The sequence below is a fragment of the Mobula hypostoma genome, chromosome 18 (genome assembly GCF_963921235.1).
Source record: "Mobula hypostoma chromosome 18, sMobHyp1.1, whole genome shotgun sequence".
Lineage (NCBI taxonomy): Eukaryota > Metazoa > Chordata > Chondrichthyes > Myliobatiformes > Myliobatidae > Mobula > Mobula hypostoma.
In genome coordinates, this window is record NC_086114.1 from 13,842,127 (window position 1) to 13,859,311 (window position 17,185).

The 17,185-nt window shown below is 43.5% G+C and overlaps 1 protein-coding gene across 7 annotated transcripts in view; it reads left to right on the forward strand.

The window, feature by feature from the left end:
* The window catches only part of LOC134358348 (sorbitol dehydrogenase-like), a 54,904-nt gene that overhangs the window by 2,840 nt on the left and 34,879 nt on the right, over positions 1 to 17,185 (forward strand). For all 7 annotated transcript variants that reach the window (XR_010020863.1, XR_010020864.1, XR_010020865.1 and 4 more), the window contains exons 2-4: positions 5,749 to 5,782; positions 6,818 to 6,982; positions 14,976 to 15,135. Coding sequence is in view for 4 of the 7 variants with exons in the window: in XM_063070471.1 (XP_062926541.1) it covers positions 5,749 to 5,782; positions 6,818 to 6,982; positions 14,976 to 15,135 (359 nt within the window). In the remaining 3 variants the exon portion in view is untranslated. The remainder of the gene's footprint in view (positions 1 to 5,748; positions 5,783 to 6,817; positions 6,983 to 14,975; positions 15,136 to 17,185) is intronic.

Consider the following 17,185-nt stretch of genomic DNA (forward strand, 5'->3'; position numbering starts at 1 on the left):
TACTGAGTTCCTCACCATTTTGTGTGTGTGTTACACCGGATTTCCAGCATCTTCAGGAAAATATCATCTTATCATTTATTTATTTATTGAGATACAGGGAACAGGTGTTTCCAGCTTTTTGAGCCACGCCACCCGGCAATCCCCAATTTAATCCTAGCCTAGTCATGGGACAATTTACGATGACCAATTAACCTACCAATCAGTAAGTCTTTGGTCCTGGGAGGAAACCAGAGCACCCGGAGGAAACCCACACAGTCACAGGGAGAACATATAAATGCCTTACAGGCAGTGGTGGGAATTGAACCTGTTTCGACTGTACTGTAAAATGCTGTGCTAACCACTACGCTGCCGTGCTGCCTCATCCTGGCTTGTGTCTTATTTTTAAACAGGGACATTGACTGGCCCAGCATAGGACAGTGCCATAGTCTTGCTTCCCCAACTCTTGAGAGTTAATCCTCCTAATGAGGAGTAGGCAGAGATTCCCTTGTCCAATTTCCCTCTCCTGTGAGCAGGTGATTGCCACGAGAGAGAAGAGAGTATCAAAGCTGTTTCGAGACCGAGCCCTTTATGTTGTTCAAGAAGCTGGATCAGGAGGAGCTGTGTGGGTTTCCTGAAACCTGCTCCACCACTCCTCGGATGGACTGCATTAAGCGTAACACTTGACAGCGCCAGCCATAAGCTCGGGATTCAATTCCTGCAGCTGTCTGCAAAGAGTTCGAGCGTTCTCCCCATGACTTCATGAGTTTCCTAAAGGTGCTCCGATTTCCTCCCACATTCTAAAGACGCATGGGTTAGGGTTAGTAAATTGTGATTGTGCTATGTTAGCACTGGAAGCAACCTCAGATTATGTTGCCTGTTATGCAAATGACACATTTCATTGTAAGTTTTGATGTACAAGTGACAAATAAACATAATCTCCTCCAATTTCACTGAGAACTCAGTTCCTACCAATAAAACCGTTGAGTGAGCATGGCCTTGGTAAAGAGCTTTTCCAAAGTCCACATGGACTACATCAATGTGTTTAGTCCTATCCTCGAAAAATGCAGTCGGACTTGATCTCCCATGAACAAAGTTTCATTGACTATCCCCAATCAGTCCATGCCTCTTCAAACGCAAATTAATAATAATAATTCCTCTGATATTTTTCCTTGTAATTTTGCAACACTAATGTAAGACTTGCCAGCCTGCAGTTACCTGTGTGGGTGTGTGTATGTGTGTGTGTGGTTGTGCTTTTGTGTGTGTGTGTGTGTGTGTGTTTGTGTGTGTGTGTGCGCATTTCTGCCTGTGTCTGCTTTGTATTCTATGTGATATCAAGGTACAGCTGAAGTCTCTTGGTACAGCAAAGACTATGGGCTCTGAAAACATTTCTGGCAATACTACTGAAGATTTGTGTTCCAGAACTTGCTGTACCCTTGGCTAAGCTAAACCAGTACAGCTACAACCCTGGCATCTACCCAACAATGAGGAAAATTGCCCAAGTGTGTTCTGTCCACAAGAATCAAAACCCAACCCAGCTGGTTGCCGCTCCTTTAGTCAACACTCAAGCATCGACAAAGCGATTGAAGGGTTAGTCAAAAACGCCATGAAGTGACACTATTCACTAACCTGCTCCCAGAAACTAAGTTTGGGTTCTGCCAAAGTCACACATCCCCTGAGCTCACTACAACAGCTGAATACCAGAAAACGTGAAAGTGGCGTAACAGATAGATAGGGTCGCAATGAAAGCTTTTGGCATATTGACCTTCATAAATAAGAGTATTGAGTACAAGCGACAGGATGTTATGTTGATGTTGTACCTCCGATCATCAGTGAGGCCTCATTTGGAGTATTGTGTGCAGTTTTGGTCACCTACCTACAGGAAAAATGTAAAAAAGGTTGAAAGAGTACAGAGAAAATTTACAAAGAAGTTGCCAGATCTGGAGGACCTGAGTTACAAGGAAAGATTGAATAAGTTAGGACTTTATTCCTTGGAGCATAGAAGATTGGGAGGAGATTTGATAGCGGTATACAGAATTATGAGGGGTATGGATAGGGTAAATACAAGCAGGCTTTTTCCACGGAGGTTGGGTGGAACTATAGCCAGAGGTCAGGGGTTAAGGGTGAAAGGTGAGAAGTTTAAGGGGAACATATGGGAAAACCTCTACACTCAGAGGGCTGTAAGAGCATGGAATAAGCTGCCAGTGTATGTGGTGCATGTGAGCTCAATTTCAAAATTTAAGAGAAGTTTGGATAGGCACAAGGATGGTAGAGGTATGGAGGGCTATGGTCCCAGTGCAGGTTGATGGGAGCAGGCAGATTTGGCATGGATTAGTTGGGCTGAGGGCCTGTTTCTGTGCTGTACTTCTCTATGACTCTATAGAACATTTAATACCCATGCTACTTACTTAAAATGCTTACTGGACAGACTCCAGAACTGATAAAGGTTGAAAAGAAACAGACTTCTCATTTTTGAGGACCTTCATGCCATCAGAGTGGCACAGCAGCATAGTGGTTAGCATACAGTTCAGCTAACCCTGGTTCAATTGCTGCTGCTGCCCGTACGTTCTCCCATGACAGCGTGGCTTTTCTTCAGCTGCTCGGTGTCCTCCCGCAGTCTGCTTGGTAGATTAATCCGTGATTGGGCTAGGATGAAATCGGGGGGTTGCTGGGTGGCGTGGCTCGAAGGGCGGAAAGGGCCAATAGATAAATAAATAAGTGGCACCTGTATATTAATCCTTCATGGTTTATTCAACTCCTTCATAGATTAGGCAACTCTGAGGTATATCTCAGTTGACATAAAACAAGGTATGTGGACATACCCGTCTTCAAATTTTGCATGAAACAAATTGATCCAAAGCATAGGGTTGATGTAAAATAATATTGCACACAGCGACCGGGGGTAAAACACCTGAAGGGAATGAGGTTAAACTACAGTTAGAATGCCTGTGAGACACAGTTTAACTGAAGACCTGGCACAGTCAGGAGTTTAAAGATAATTCATTGGAAAGCTTTTAACATTCGTACAGGACATGGGCTTAACTAGCATTTGAACTAGCATGACGAACTTAGCTCTATCATGGGCTCTAGCCTCCGTAGTATCTAGGACATCTTCAAGGAGTGATGCCTCAAAAAGGTGGCATCCAGTATTAAGGACCCCCTTCACCCAGGACATGCCCTCTTCTCATTGCTACTGTCGAGGAGGAGGTACAGAAGCATGAAGACACACACTCAGCAATTCAGGAACAACTTCTTCTTCTCTGCCATCCAATTTCAGAATGGACATTGAATCCATGAACACTACCTCACTTTTAATTTTAAAAAAATTTTTTGCATATACTTATTTAACTATTCAATATTATATTCTTACTGTAATTCATGTTTTCCTCTATTACTATGAATTGCATTGTACTGCTGCCACAAAGACAGCAAATTTCATGACAATGCCAGTAATATTAAATCTGATTCTGATTCCTCCGTTTTCCACGGACTTGTACTGTGAATGGTAGAGTCCTGGGGAGTGGAACAGAGGGGCCTTGGAATGAACGTGCATAGTTCACTGAAAATGGTCGATAGGGCGGTGAAGGTGGTGTTTGGCATGCTGGACTTCATTAGTTAGGGCACTGAACATGGGAGTTAAAAATGTGGGTCCTGCTGAAACTTTTGTACCGTACTGTAGTAGTTTTATGTGTTGTACTGTAATGCTGCAGCAAAAAAAAACAAATTTCATGACCAAGTGAGAGATGATAAACCTGATTCAGATATAGGTCTCTATGCTGGGAAGGGGGCAGGGAGAGGGGAATCATGGTGGGGAAAAGCAGAAGTGAGAGGGGTGGGAAAGGGAAGCGCTGAAGGGACATTCTGTAATGGTTGATAAACCAGTTGTTTGGAATCAAATCACTTTGCCTGGCCTCGCAGAACTGGGTGTGCCCAGACACCGCACTCCTTCCATGTCACCCATACCCCTCCCTCGGTGCTCCAACCACACCATTCCCAACATCCTTTGCTCCTGCCAGATTTACAAACTCGCTCTCCACTCCTTCTTGATAAATACAGTACTGTTCAAAAATCTTAGGCTCCCTAGATATACGTCTGCTTCAGACTTTTGCACAGTACTGCATGGAAGGCATAAACAGTCGACGTTTTGGGCCAAGTCTCCTCATTAGGATTGGACAGGAGGGAGGAAGATCACGAGAGACGTAAACAGGGTGAAAGCATGTAGTCTTTTTCTGGGGGTGGGGTGGGGATGAACACAAGAGTGCATAGGTTTCAGATCAGAGCTTAGCAATTAAAAGGAACATCAGGGGCAACTTCCTCATGCAAAGGGTGGTGTGAACTTGGAATGAGCTGCCAGAAATAGTGGCTGAGGCAGGTACATTATCAACACTTAAAATCTATCGAGATAGGTACAGTAAGTGGAAATGTTTAGAGAGCTACAGGCATTGGTAGTTCAAAGTCGATTTATTGTCAAACTATATAAATGTCACCACATACTACTTTGACGTTAATTTTCTTGCAGGGCTTCACGGTAGAACAAAGAAATACAAAAGAATCAATGAAAAGTACACATAAAGACTGACAAACAACCAATATGCCAAAGAAAACAAACTGTGCAAATACAAAAAATAATAAACAGACAGACAGACAGACAGACAATACTTAGACTATGAATTGTAGAATACTTGAAAGTGAGACCATAGTTATGGAATCACAAACACGAGGAAATCTGCAGATGCTGGAATTTCAAGCAACACACATAAAAGTTGCTGGTGAACGCAGCAGGCCAGGCAGCATCTATAGGAAGAGGTACGGTCAACGTTTTGGGCTGAGACCCTTCATCAGGACTAACTGAAAGAAGAGATAGTAAGAGATTTGAAAGTGGGAGGGAGAGGGGGAGATCTGAAATGATAGGAGAAGTCAAGAGGGGGAGGGATGGAGCCAAGAGCTGGACAGTTGATTGGCAAAAGGGATATGAGAGGATCATGGGACAGGAGGCCTAGGGAGAAAGAAAGGGGGAGGGGGGAAGCCCAGAGGACGGGCAAGGAGTATAGTGAGAGGGACAGAGGGAGAAAAAGGAGAGAGAGAGAGAGAAAAATAATAATAATAAAAAATAAATAACAGATGGGGTACGAGGGGGAGGTGGGGCATTAGCAGATGTTTGAGAAGTCAATGTTCATGCCATCAGGTTGGAGGCTACCCAGATGGAATATAAGGTGTTGTTCCTCCAACCTGAGTGTGGCTTCATCTTTACAGTAGAGGAGGCCGTGGATAGACATGTCAGAATGGGGATGGGACGTGGAATTAAAATGTGTGGCCACTGGGAGATCCTGCTTTCTCTGGCGGACAGAGGTTATGGAATCAGTTCAGAGTTGTGCTGGGTGATGTTATCCATACTGTTTCAGAAGCCTGATGGCTGAAAGTTAATAATTGTTCCTGAACCTGATGGTGTGGGACCTAAGGCTCCTGTACCTCCTTCCCGATGGCAGCAGTGAGAAGGGGTCATAGTCTGGATGGTGAGGTCCTTGATGTTGGATGCCACTTTCTTGTGGCAGTGCTCAATGGTGGGGAGTGTTTTTTCTGTGATGGACTGGGCTGCGTCTGCTATTTTTTGTAGGCTTTTAATTTTTTTGGGTGTTGGTTTTTCCACACCAGGCCGAGATAGAATGCTCTCAACTGCCCATCTATAGAAGTTTAATGTGAGGATTTGATTTGAATCCCAACCATTAATGTTCAATCCTTTCTCAAGCACCTATCCTTTCTCTCTCTTCACAGGAAAAGCTTCCAGTTCCTGAACCAGGCCTTAATGGTAAGTCCTTTCATTCTCCTCAGCATAGCGTTCTCTTCAACTTTCTTTCGTGTTACAATCACACTTTATCTGAGTCCATTGAAACAATCTTTAGGTAGCAAGCAGTTAAGAATTTAAAGATCCAAGTCCTTTTGCACATTTATAAAACAAGCAATGATTTTGTGATTCAACATTCATACACTACAAAAGAAAAGCTCACATTTCATCTTGTCTCAGCCAGGTATTTGGGCAAGTAGGCTAATTTGTTTCATGATGATGAGTTCCTCCTTCCCCATAAATGGTAGCATGGTGGCATGGCGGTTAGCACAGCACTTTACAGTACAGCTCTTGCCACTGTCTGTAAGGAGTTTGTATGTTCTCCCTGTGACCAGTAGGCTTTCTACCAGGTGCTCTGGTTTCCTCCCACAGTCCAAAGACGCACCTGTTGGTTGGTTAATTGGTCATTGTAAATTGCCCTGTGATTAGGCTAGGGTTCAATCAGAGGATTGCAGGCTGGTGTAGCTGGAAGGGCCGGAAGGACCCTTTCTGTACTCTATCTCAATAAATAAATAGATAAACAAATTAATAAATCCTGCAATTTTAATCACTTATAAGGGAATGTAAATTTTTAAAAATCAGTTTAGTTTCACCTGTTTGGATCTTCAGTGAGAGCAGCCCATGTACAACATGCCCTCCGTGCCTCTTTGTGCCAGCTCCTTGTAGTTAGAACACTATAGCACAAAAACCGACCCTTCAGCTCACGATGTCGGCGCCAGACTAAACTACACTAAATCTCTCCTGCCTGCACAGGATCCAGGGCCAGATGTGACATTAGGATGGTCACAACCTGATGGAGTATTGGAGCAGGATCATGGGCTGAGCAGTCCAACTCAGGTCCTGCTTTACCTGTTCCCGTTTGATCCACAACAGCCACTGGCAAGTATAGTTGGCACACAGCTACGGCTCTGGCCCAGTAAGGTGCCTTGCTACGTAACAGAGAAGCATTTTAAAGTAAATTTGTGAGCACCTGATTTGTCTCCTCTGCTGTGTTTTCAGAGGTGCAGTTGCAGATGAACGCTGTTGGGATCTGCCGATCTGATGTCCATTACTGGCAACATGGAAGGTTGGGAAGTTTTTACATGAAGAACCCAATGGTTCTGGGCCATGAAGGTGCTGGGACGGTGACCAAATTGGGACCGGGAGTGAATCATCTCCAAGTAGGTAAGAGGAATTCCAAACCATGGTGCTAGATCCAATGAGTATGTACAGGAAAAGAGTCAACATTCAAGATGAAGATTACAGTCCTGCCGAAGGGTTTTGGCCCAACACGTCGACTGTACTCTTTCCCATAGATGCTGCCTGGCTTGCCGAGTTCCTCCAGCATTTTGAGTGTGTTGTGTGTGAGTATGTTCAGGAGTTGTCTTTTATTTCTGTTCTAGGGGTTCAGCCTGACCCCAGTCCAGGGAGTAAAACCAGTCAAAATCAGCACCTTCCAGAACTCTTTTATTAATACTGACAAAAAATGCCACAGATAAAATTATATAATTACAAACACTAGAAATAAGACAATAGGAAACTATCTGAATGTTATATGATGTGCACTATATGATTTCAAACAACCTTGCATGTCTTCAATTCTTGACTCTCATTTTAATTCACATGTTCTTTTCTTTAACTTGGACTCCAAACGTTACATAATGGTGCCCTCCCCATTTGCCAACCATTACCATATAACCATATAACAATTACAGCACGGAAACAGGCCATCTCGGCCCTTCTAGTCCGTGCCGAACTCTTACTCTCACCTAGTCCCACCGACCTACACTCGGCCCATAACCCTCCATTCCTTTCCTGTCCATATATCTATCCAATTTAACTTTAAGCCACCTATCTTTGTCTCGGTTTTGATTCATCCGTCCCCTCACTATCTCCTCATTCCCTTTATTTCTCCCTTCACAATAATCCATTTCTCCCCAGCTGCCTACCTCTGATCCCAAATCCCTATCCCGCTCCTTCTCCACTCTCTTTTCCTCAACCACCTCCCCCCCCCACCGCTGTGTCCGCCATTACCGGGCCCGCGTAACCCCTCCCAGCAATTCCCGCTCCGTCCCCACTCTCTTTCCCTCAACAAGTTCCGCAACCACATTCACGCATCCATGCCATCCAGCCCAAATTCTGTCTCCCGCTCTGTAAATTTGTCTTCCTTTTAAACTCTTCCCGCTGTTCTCCCAGTTATCAGAAGTCCTGTACATGTATAGATATACGAGACTGCAGGTGCTGGTATCTGAAGCAACAAACAAGATGTGGAGGAACTCAGCACCTCAGGTAGCATCTGTGGAGGGAATTGGACAATAAACATTTTGGGCTACAACCTTTCAAATGGATTGAAAGGAAGATCCTCTCTGTCTTTCAGTCCAGATGAAGAGTCTCAACCCAAAATATTGACTGCCTATTTCCCTCCATTGACGCTGCCTCGCCTGCTGAGTTCCTCCAATAATTTGTTTTTAGCTCCCTTATGTATAGTGCCTATAAAAAGTATCCCCCCCCGCCCCCAGAAGTTTTCACGTTTTATTGTTTTACAACATAGAATTATAATGGATTTAATTTGGCTTTTTTGACACTGATCAACAAAAAAAGGCTCATTTGTGTCAAAGTGAAAACAAATTTCTACAAATTGGTCTAAATTTATTACAATTATTAAACACAAAATAGCTGATGTCATAATTACTCACTCCCTTCAAATCAGTATTTAGCAGATGCGCCTTTGGCAGCAATTACAGCCTTGAGTCTGTGTGGATAGGTCTCTATCAGCTTTGCACATCTGGACACTGCAATTTTTCCCCATTCTTCTTTAGAAAACTGCTCAAACTCTATCAGATTGCATGAGGATCATGAGAGAACAGCCCTTTTCTGGTCCAGCCATGAATTCTCAATTGGATTGAGGCCCGGACTTCAACTTGGCCACTCCAGGACATTAACTTTGCTGCTTTTAGGCCATTCCTGTGAGGGTTTGGCTTTATGCTTGGGGTCATTGTTTTGCTGGAAAACAAATCTTCTCCCGAGTCACAGTTCTCTTGCAGACTGCATCAGGTTTTCCTTCAGAATTTCACTGTATGTTGCTGCATTCACTCTACCTTCTACCTTCACAAGACTTTTCGGGGCTGCTGGAATGAAGCATTCCCACAGCATGATGCAGCCACCTCTATGTTTCGTGGTAGGGATGGTGTGTTTTTGATGATATACAGTGTTTGGCTTATGCCAAACATAGTGTTTATTCTGATGGGCAGAAAGCTCAATTTTGGTTTCAACCCTCTTCCAGCTGACTTCAGAAACTCTAGCTGAGTTTCATGTGAGTTTTTTTTCAACAGTGGCTTTCTCTTTACCACTCTCCCATAAAACTGCAACTGGTGAAGCACTCGGGAAACAGTTGTCGTATGCGCAGTCTCTCCCATCTCAGCCACTGGAGCTTGTAACTCCTCCAGAGTTGTCATAGGTCTCTTGGTGGCCTCCCTCACTAGTCCCCTTCATGCACGGTCACTCAGTTTTTGAGGATGGACTGCTCTAGGCAGATGTACAGCTGTGTCATATTCTTTCCATTTCTTCATGATTGACTTAACTGTGCACCAAGGAGTATTCAGTGACTTAGAAGTTTTCTTCCATCTATCTCCTGGCTTGTGCTTTTCAATAACTTTTTCGTGGAGTTGCTTGGATTGTTGCTTTGTTTTTGCCAGGATACTGACTCACCAGCAGTTGGACCTTCCAGATACAGGTGTATTTTTACTACAACCAATAGAAACACCTTGATTGCACACGATGATCTCCACTTTAAAAGTGGAGATTATGTGACTTCTAAAACTAATTAGCTGCACCGGTGATGATTTGGTGTGTCATATTAAAGCATGTGTATACTTATGCAATCAATTGTTTGGTGTTTTATACTTATAATTGATTTAGATCATTTTGTAGAGATCTGTTTTCACTTTGACACAAAAGAGTCTTTTCCTGTTGATCAGTGTCAAAAAGAGCCAAAATAAATCCATTGTGATTCATTGTTGTAAAACAATAGAACATGAAAACGTCTTGGTGGGGGGGGGTGAATACTTTTTATAGGTACTGTATATACTCAGAGGATTTGTCATGTCCACAGCTTCTTCGCCCTGTTCATTTTACAGAAAAATAACATGTGGGATTGATTGGTCACAACACCTACCACTCTCCCCCCTCTGAAACCCTTTGATTTTACTGTCCCAATGCTTATCATGTCTGTGAAATGCTTCTTCCCCATTCCGGTTGCTCAGTACATCTGAACTCATAGAAGACATAGAACGATACAGCACAGAAACAGCCCCTTTGGCCCATCTAGTCCGTGTTGAACTATTAATCTGCCTACTCCCATCAATCTGCACCCAGACCATAACCCTCCATCTCCTCCCATCCATGTACCTATCTAAATTTCTCTTAATTATTGAAATCAAACCTGGACCCACCATTTCCTCTGGAAGCTCCTTCCACACTGTCACCACCCAGTGAAGAAGATCCCCAGCAGATTCCCCTGAAACATTTCACCTTTCACCCTTAACCCATGACCTCTAGTTCTAGTGTCACCCAACCCTCAGTGGAAAAGCTGGCTGGTATTTACCCTATACACCTCATATCTTCTCAAAGGAATGCCATTTTGTTTAGTAATACACAAGAGATCTGCAAATGCTGGGAACCTTGAGTAACACACACTAAATGTTGAAACGACTCAACAAGATGCTGAGTATGTGTGTTGTTCATTGTGTTCAATATTGTTTTTTAACCGTTGTCATTCAACACTAGCCAGCCGGTGGTGTGGTGGCATCAGCACCAGACTTTGAGGCGAATGGTCCTGGATGACTCCTTTCGCGCTTTCCATCCGTGCTCGGTTCACCGTCGAGCTAGCAGCTCAGCCTCGTGAAAAACAGACATAATGCTAAAGAAATGGCAAGACTGCAGCCCGATGCACTGCAAGGCACGGAGAGGAATAACAATAACATTCAAAGCTGACGATAGGAAAAATAATGGATTTAATGGCATTTCGAAAAGGGGGTGAGATGGGCTTCACTGCGACAGTGGTCTGAGCACTAATGTTTCCAAAGATGATTGGGTGAATCCAGTCCTGTGTGGACACCCGTAGTATCTCATGAAAGAAAGCATTGGTTTATTTCCCTCAGCTTTCTTCCTGTTTTAAAAGTTGTGGAAAAGAGTCTATGTGTAGGAATGTGGAGCAACAGCTTATTTACTAGGGAGACTCAGCAGGTTATTCAGTGTCTGTGGGTGGGAAAGGAGTTACCAACGGTTAGGATCTTGATGTAGTACTTCCAGCTGAAACATTGACATGTATAGGAAACAGGGAGCAAATAAGGTGCTTGAGGAGTATAAAAAGTGCAAAAAGAATACTTAAGAAGGAAATCAGGAGGGCTAAAAGAAGACATGAGGTTGCTTTGGCAGTCAAGGTGAAGGATAATCCAAAGAGCTTCTACAGGTATATTAAGAGCAAAAGGATAGTAAGGGATAAAATTGGTCCTCTTGAAGATCAGAGTGGTCAGCTATGTTTGGAACCAAAAGAAATGGGGGAGATCTTAAAAGGGTTTTTTGCATCTGTATTTACCAAGGAAACTGCCATGGAGTCTATGGAAATAAGGCAAACAAGGCTTGCTATCTTGAGGCAAATCAGAGTAGATAAATCCCCAGGACCTGATAGGGTATTCCCTTGGACCTTGAAGGAGACTGGTGTTGAAATTGCAGGGGCCCTGGCAGATATATTTAAAATGTTGGTATCTACGGGTGAGGTGCCGGAGGATTGGAGGATAGCTCATGTTGTTCCGTTGTTTAAAAAAGGCTCTAAAAGTAATCTGGGAAATTATATGCCGGTAATTTTGACATCGGTAGTAGGTAAATTATTGGAAGGGGTACTAAGAGATAGGAGCTACAAGTATTTGGATAGACAGGGACTTATTAGGGAGAGTCAACATGGCTTTGTGTGTGGTAGGTCATGTTTAACCAATCTATTAGAGTTTTTTGAGGAGGTTACCAGAAAAGTGGATGAAGGGAAGGCAGTGGATGTTGTCTACATGGACTTCAGTAAGGCCTTTGACAAGGTCCCGCATGGGAGGTTAGTTAGGAAAATTCAGTCGCTAGGTATACATGGAGAGGTAGTAAATTGGATTAGACATTGGCTCAATGGAAGAAGCCAAAGAGTGGTAGTGGAGGATTGCTTCTCTGAGTGGAGGGCTGTGACTAGTGGTGTGCCATAGGGATCAGTGCTGGGTCCATTGTTATTTGTCATCTATATCAATGATCTGGATGATAATGTGGTAAATTGGATCAGTAAATTTGCTGATGATACAAAGACTGGAGGTGTAGTGGACAGTGAAGAAGGTTTTCAAAGCTTGCAGAGGGATTTGGACCAGTTGGAAAACTGGGCTGAAAAATGGCAGATGGAGTTTAATACAGACAAGTGTGAGTTATTGCACTTTGGAAGGACAAACCAAGGTAGAACATACAAGGTAAATGGTAAGGTACTGAGGAGTGCAGTAGAACAGAGGGACCTGGGAATACAGATACAAAATTCCCTAAAAGTGACGTCACAGGTTGATAGGGTCGTAAAGAGAGCTTTTGGTACATTGGCCTTTATAAATCAAAGTATTGAGTATAAGAGTTGGAATGTTATGGTGAGGTTGTATAAGGCATTGGTGAGGCTGAATTTGGAGTATTGTGTGCAGTTTTGGTCACCAAATTACAGGAAGGATATTAATAAAGTTGAAAGAGTACAGAGAAGGTTTACAAGGATGTTGCCGGGACTTGAGAAACTCAGTTACAGAGAAGGTTGAATAGGTTAGGACTTTATTCCCTGGAGCGTAGAAGAATGAAGGGAGATTTGATAGAGGTATATAAAATTATGATGGGTATAGATAGAGTGAATACAAACAGGGTTTTTCCACTGAGGCTAGGGGAGAAAAAACCAGAGGACATGGGTTAAGGGTGAAGGGGGGAAAGTTTAAAGGGAACATGGGGAGGGGGGTGGTTTCTTCACACAGAGACTGGTGGGAGTGTGGAATGAGCTGCCAGATAAAGTGGTAAATGTGGGCTCACTTTTAACATTTAAGAAAAACTTGGACAGGTACATGGATGAGAGGTGTATGGAGGGATATGGTCCAATTGCAGGTCAGTGGGACTAGGCAGAAAAATGGTTCGGCACAGCTTAGAAGGGCCAAAAGGCTTGTTTCTGTGCTGTAATGTTCTACGGTTCTCATTCCCTTTCCCCCACAGATTCAGCTCAACCCAACCTGTTGAGTTCCTTCAGCTGACTGTGGTTTTAAAAGTTCATTAGAAAGTCTTAGTTCGTCAAACATTCAGGGATTGAATCTCGGACTTTTTTTCCTCATTGTTGATTTACCATTCTTGCCTGAGGCATCACTACAGATATTGATGTTATTGTCGGGTGTTGCCAGTGGCTACTCAGGTCCAAGTTCCACCTCAGGGTTTGGAGTTTAAAATTTCAGTGTGGCGTTCCCAGGGTGACGCCGAAGGAGTAACACGCAAAATGCTGGAGGAACTCAGCAGGTTCGGCAGCATCTAGGGAGGGGGATATACAGTCCATGTTTTCGACCGAGACCCTTTAGCAGGACCTGAAAGATGGGGGGAAGCAGCCAGAAAAGGAGGATGGGGGAAGGAAAGGAGTACAAGCTAGCAGGTGTTAGGTGAAACCAGGTGAGGGGGTTGGGGAGGACAATGAAGTGAGAAGCTGGGAGATGATAGGTGGAAAAGGTAAAGGGGTGAAGGTAAAGGAATCTGATGGGAGAGGAGGGTGGACCATGGGAGAGAGGAAAGGGGCACTAGAGCACAGTGATGGGTAGATGAGGAGAAGAGAAGGGGTAAGAGAGGAGTCAGAATGGGGAATAGAAAAATAGAGAAGGAGAGGGTGGGTGAAATTACCGGAAGTTAGAGAAATCAGTTTTTGGAAAAGCAATACCTCATATTCAGTATGGAGGCTGCCCGGACGGAATATGAAGAGTAGCCTCATCATTGCGGTGAGGAGACCATGGACTGACGTGACAGAATGGAAATTAGCTGTAGAATTAAAATGGAAATCCTTCCTGTTGTGCTGGACAGAGCTAAGGTGCTGAATGAGGAGAAGGAGAAGTGTTGCCCCACATAGAAGCAATATTTAGGGTCCTGAATGTGGTGAAGGAGGAGGTGAAGGGGCAGTGGCAGTACTCCTGTTGCCTGCAGAGAGGGGTAAATACCAGGAGGGAGATGAATGGGGAGGGAATAGTGGACAAGGGAGTCACTGAGAGAGGGAGTGCTGATCAGCAAGGAGGGAACAGTGGACAAGATAGTCACAGAGAGAGTGAGAGCTGGAGGGAGATCAGTGGGGAGGGAAGAGTGGATGAGGGATTCACAAAGAGAGCGAGGGCTGGAGGGAGATCAGTGGGGAGGTAAGAGTGGACGAGGGATTCATGGAGAGAGCGAGGGCTGGAGGGAGAACAGTGGGGAGGGAAGAGTGGACAAGGGATTCACTGAGAGAGCGAGGGCTGGAAGGAGATCAGTGGGGAGGGAAGAGTGGACGAGGGATTCATGGAGAGAGCGAGGGCTGGAGGGAGATCAGTGATGTAATTTTTTTGTGGAACGTTAAACTGAGAGTTTATTTACTCTCTAAAAAACAAATAAAAGACTGCATGATGTTATTGTGAAGAAGACTGTTCTTCTTCCCGTCCAGTGCTATGGGCATTCTTTACTCATTATTATCAAAATTCCTAGATTACCTCCCCCTTTAAAGGTCTTCCATTCTAACAGTATGACTAGATGTTGATTCACTGCACAACTCGGGTTTTCTCAAGTCTTCATTGCCGCTCTAAGCTAATTTGGGTGTCCTAAAACCACCTGTTGACTTTGTTAGTGGAGCTGAGCACTTGTCGAGCATCATCCGTCTTTGCCTTGGCAGTACCTCTTCCCTCAGTTGTTCAGAGAATGCTGTTGGCCTATCATTCAGTGTGGCAGTACAGTCACGTTTTGGTCCAGTCTGTGGATAAATTAGTCCCAGTGTTATTCTCAAGGCTGCATTAACCACACTTAAACACAACTTCATAGGACGTAAAGCATTTTTGAGCACACTGAAAGAGATTTGCAAGAAGGAAAGCAGATGCAAAAATGTTCCTTAAAGACCCATAACTCACTTCCTGTCTTTCAGGGGATAGAGTTGCCATTGAACCAGCTTACCCCCTGAACAATGATGAATTCTGCAAGTTTGGACGGTACAACCTTTCTCCGACAATGTTCTGCTCTGCAACTCCACCGTATCATGGGCAATTGTCCCAGTACTATGTCCACAATGCAAACTACTGCTTCAAGTGAGTACTATGGGTGCTGGATAATATGTGTTACCTGCTGGCAAGTTCCTCAGGATCAGAATCCAGAATTTATTGACATATCCTTGAGGTTATTATTTTGTAACAGCAGTATAGTGCAAAACACAAAAATTAAGTTACATAAATAAATCAACAGAGCAAAAGAGGAATCGCTTGGTAGTGTCCGTGGACCATTTAGAAATCTGATGGTAGAAGGTGGGTAACTGTTTCTGAAACATTGAATGTGGGTCTTCAGGCTCCTGTATCTCCTCCCCAATGATAGTGAGGAGAAGAGGGCATGTCCTGGATAGTGAGGGTCATTAATGAAAGACACCATACAGTGTTTAGCATGATAATGATCATAAAATTGTGACAGCAAATAAGGAGCCACTGACTTCTCCTACCAGAACATCCCTGTCATACCCCCTTTCTTTGGAACTGTTGGATATCGGTTTAATTTCTGATCCCTCGGGTTTTTCCAGGAGTCAGGAATGATGAGTAGTCTTAATTCTATTTCAGTTTATTTTAGAGTGCAAAAAAAAACATACAGTACTAAGCAAACTAAATAAAGAACTGAGAAACGATGCCAAGAGGCGTAGGACAAAAGAATAAAGAAAAAGAAGCCAAGAAGCCAAGATGGCACTTCTAAAAAATCTATCACTTTTATGGATAAGATATTCCTTAGATAGAGATAAATTAGTTAATAGGCTACATAAGCAAAACAATTATATCGCATGGATAATGAGCTAATACTTAGAGTCTATAGAATCATGGAGAAGGACAGCACAGAGACAGTGCATTTGGCCCATCTAGTCCCTGCTGAAACCGTTTAAGCTGCCTACTCCAACAACCTGCACCAAGACTGAGGCCCTCCATATCACAACTATCTATCTACCTATCCAAACTCCTCTTAAACGTTGAAATTGAACTCGCATGCACCAATTGTTTTGGCAACTCATTCTATACTCTCACAACCCTCTGAGTGAAGAGGTTTCCCCTCATGTTTCACTCAATTTTCTCACCTTTCACCCTTAACCCATGACCACTGGTTGTAGTCCCACCCAACCTCAGTGGAAAAAGCCTGCTTGCACTTACCCTTTCTATACCCCTCATAATTTTGTACATTCTAAAGAATACAATCCTAACCAATTCAATCTTTCCTTATAACGCAGGTCCTCCAGTCCCAGTAACATCCTTGTGAATTTTCTCTGCACTCTTTCCCCCTTGTTTACATCTTTCCTTTAGGTAGGTAACCAAAACTGCACACAGTACTCCAAATTAGACCTCACCAACGTCTTAAACAACATCCTGTCATCTGTACTCAATACATTGATTTATGAATGTGAATGTTCCAACACCATTCTTTAGGATCTTATCTACCTGTGATGCTACTTTCAATAAATTATGCACATGTAATCCCAGATCCCTCTGTTCCACCACATTCTTCATTTCCCTATCGCTCACTGTGTAACACCTACCCTGGTTGGTGACCTACTGAAGTGCAAACCCTTGCACTTGTCTGCATTAAATTCCATCGGCCATTTTCAGCCCCTTTTTCCAGCTGATACAGATACCTTTGCAAACCATGATAGCCTTCCTCACTGTCCACTACACCCCCAATCTTGGTGTCATTCACAAATTTGCTGATCTAGTTAACCACATTATCATCCAGATCACCAATATAGATGACAAACAAAATGGACCAAGCACTGACCCCTGCAGCACACCACTAGCATTTAATTGAATTGAATTGACTTTATTAATTACATCCTTCATATACATGAGGAGTAAAAATCTTTACGTTACATCTCCTTCTAAATGTGCAATGTACAATTTATAGTAATTTATAATAAATAGTATGTACGACAGGATAGTCAATATAACATAGAAATACAGTTGCGTCAGCATGAACTAATCAGTCTGATGGCCTGGTGGAAGAAGTTGTCCCAGAGCCTGCTGGTCCTGGTTTTTATGCTGTGGTTTCGTTTCCTGGATGGAAGCAGCTGGAACAGCATGTGGTTGGGATGACTCTGGTCCCCAATGATCCTTCAGG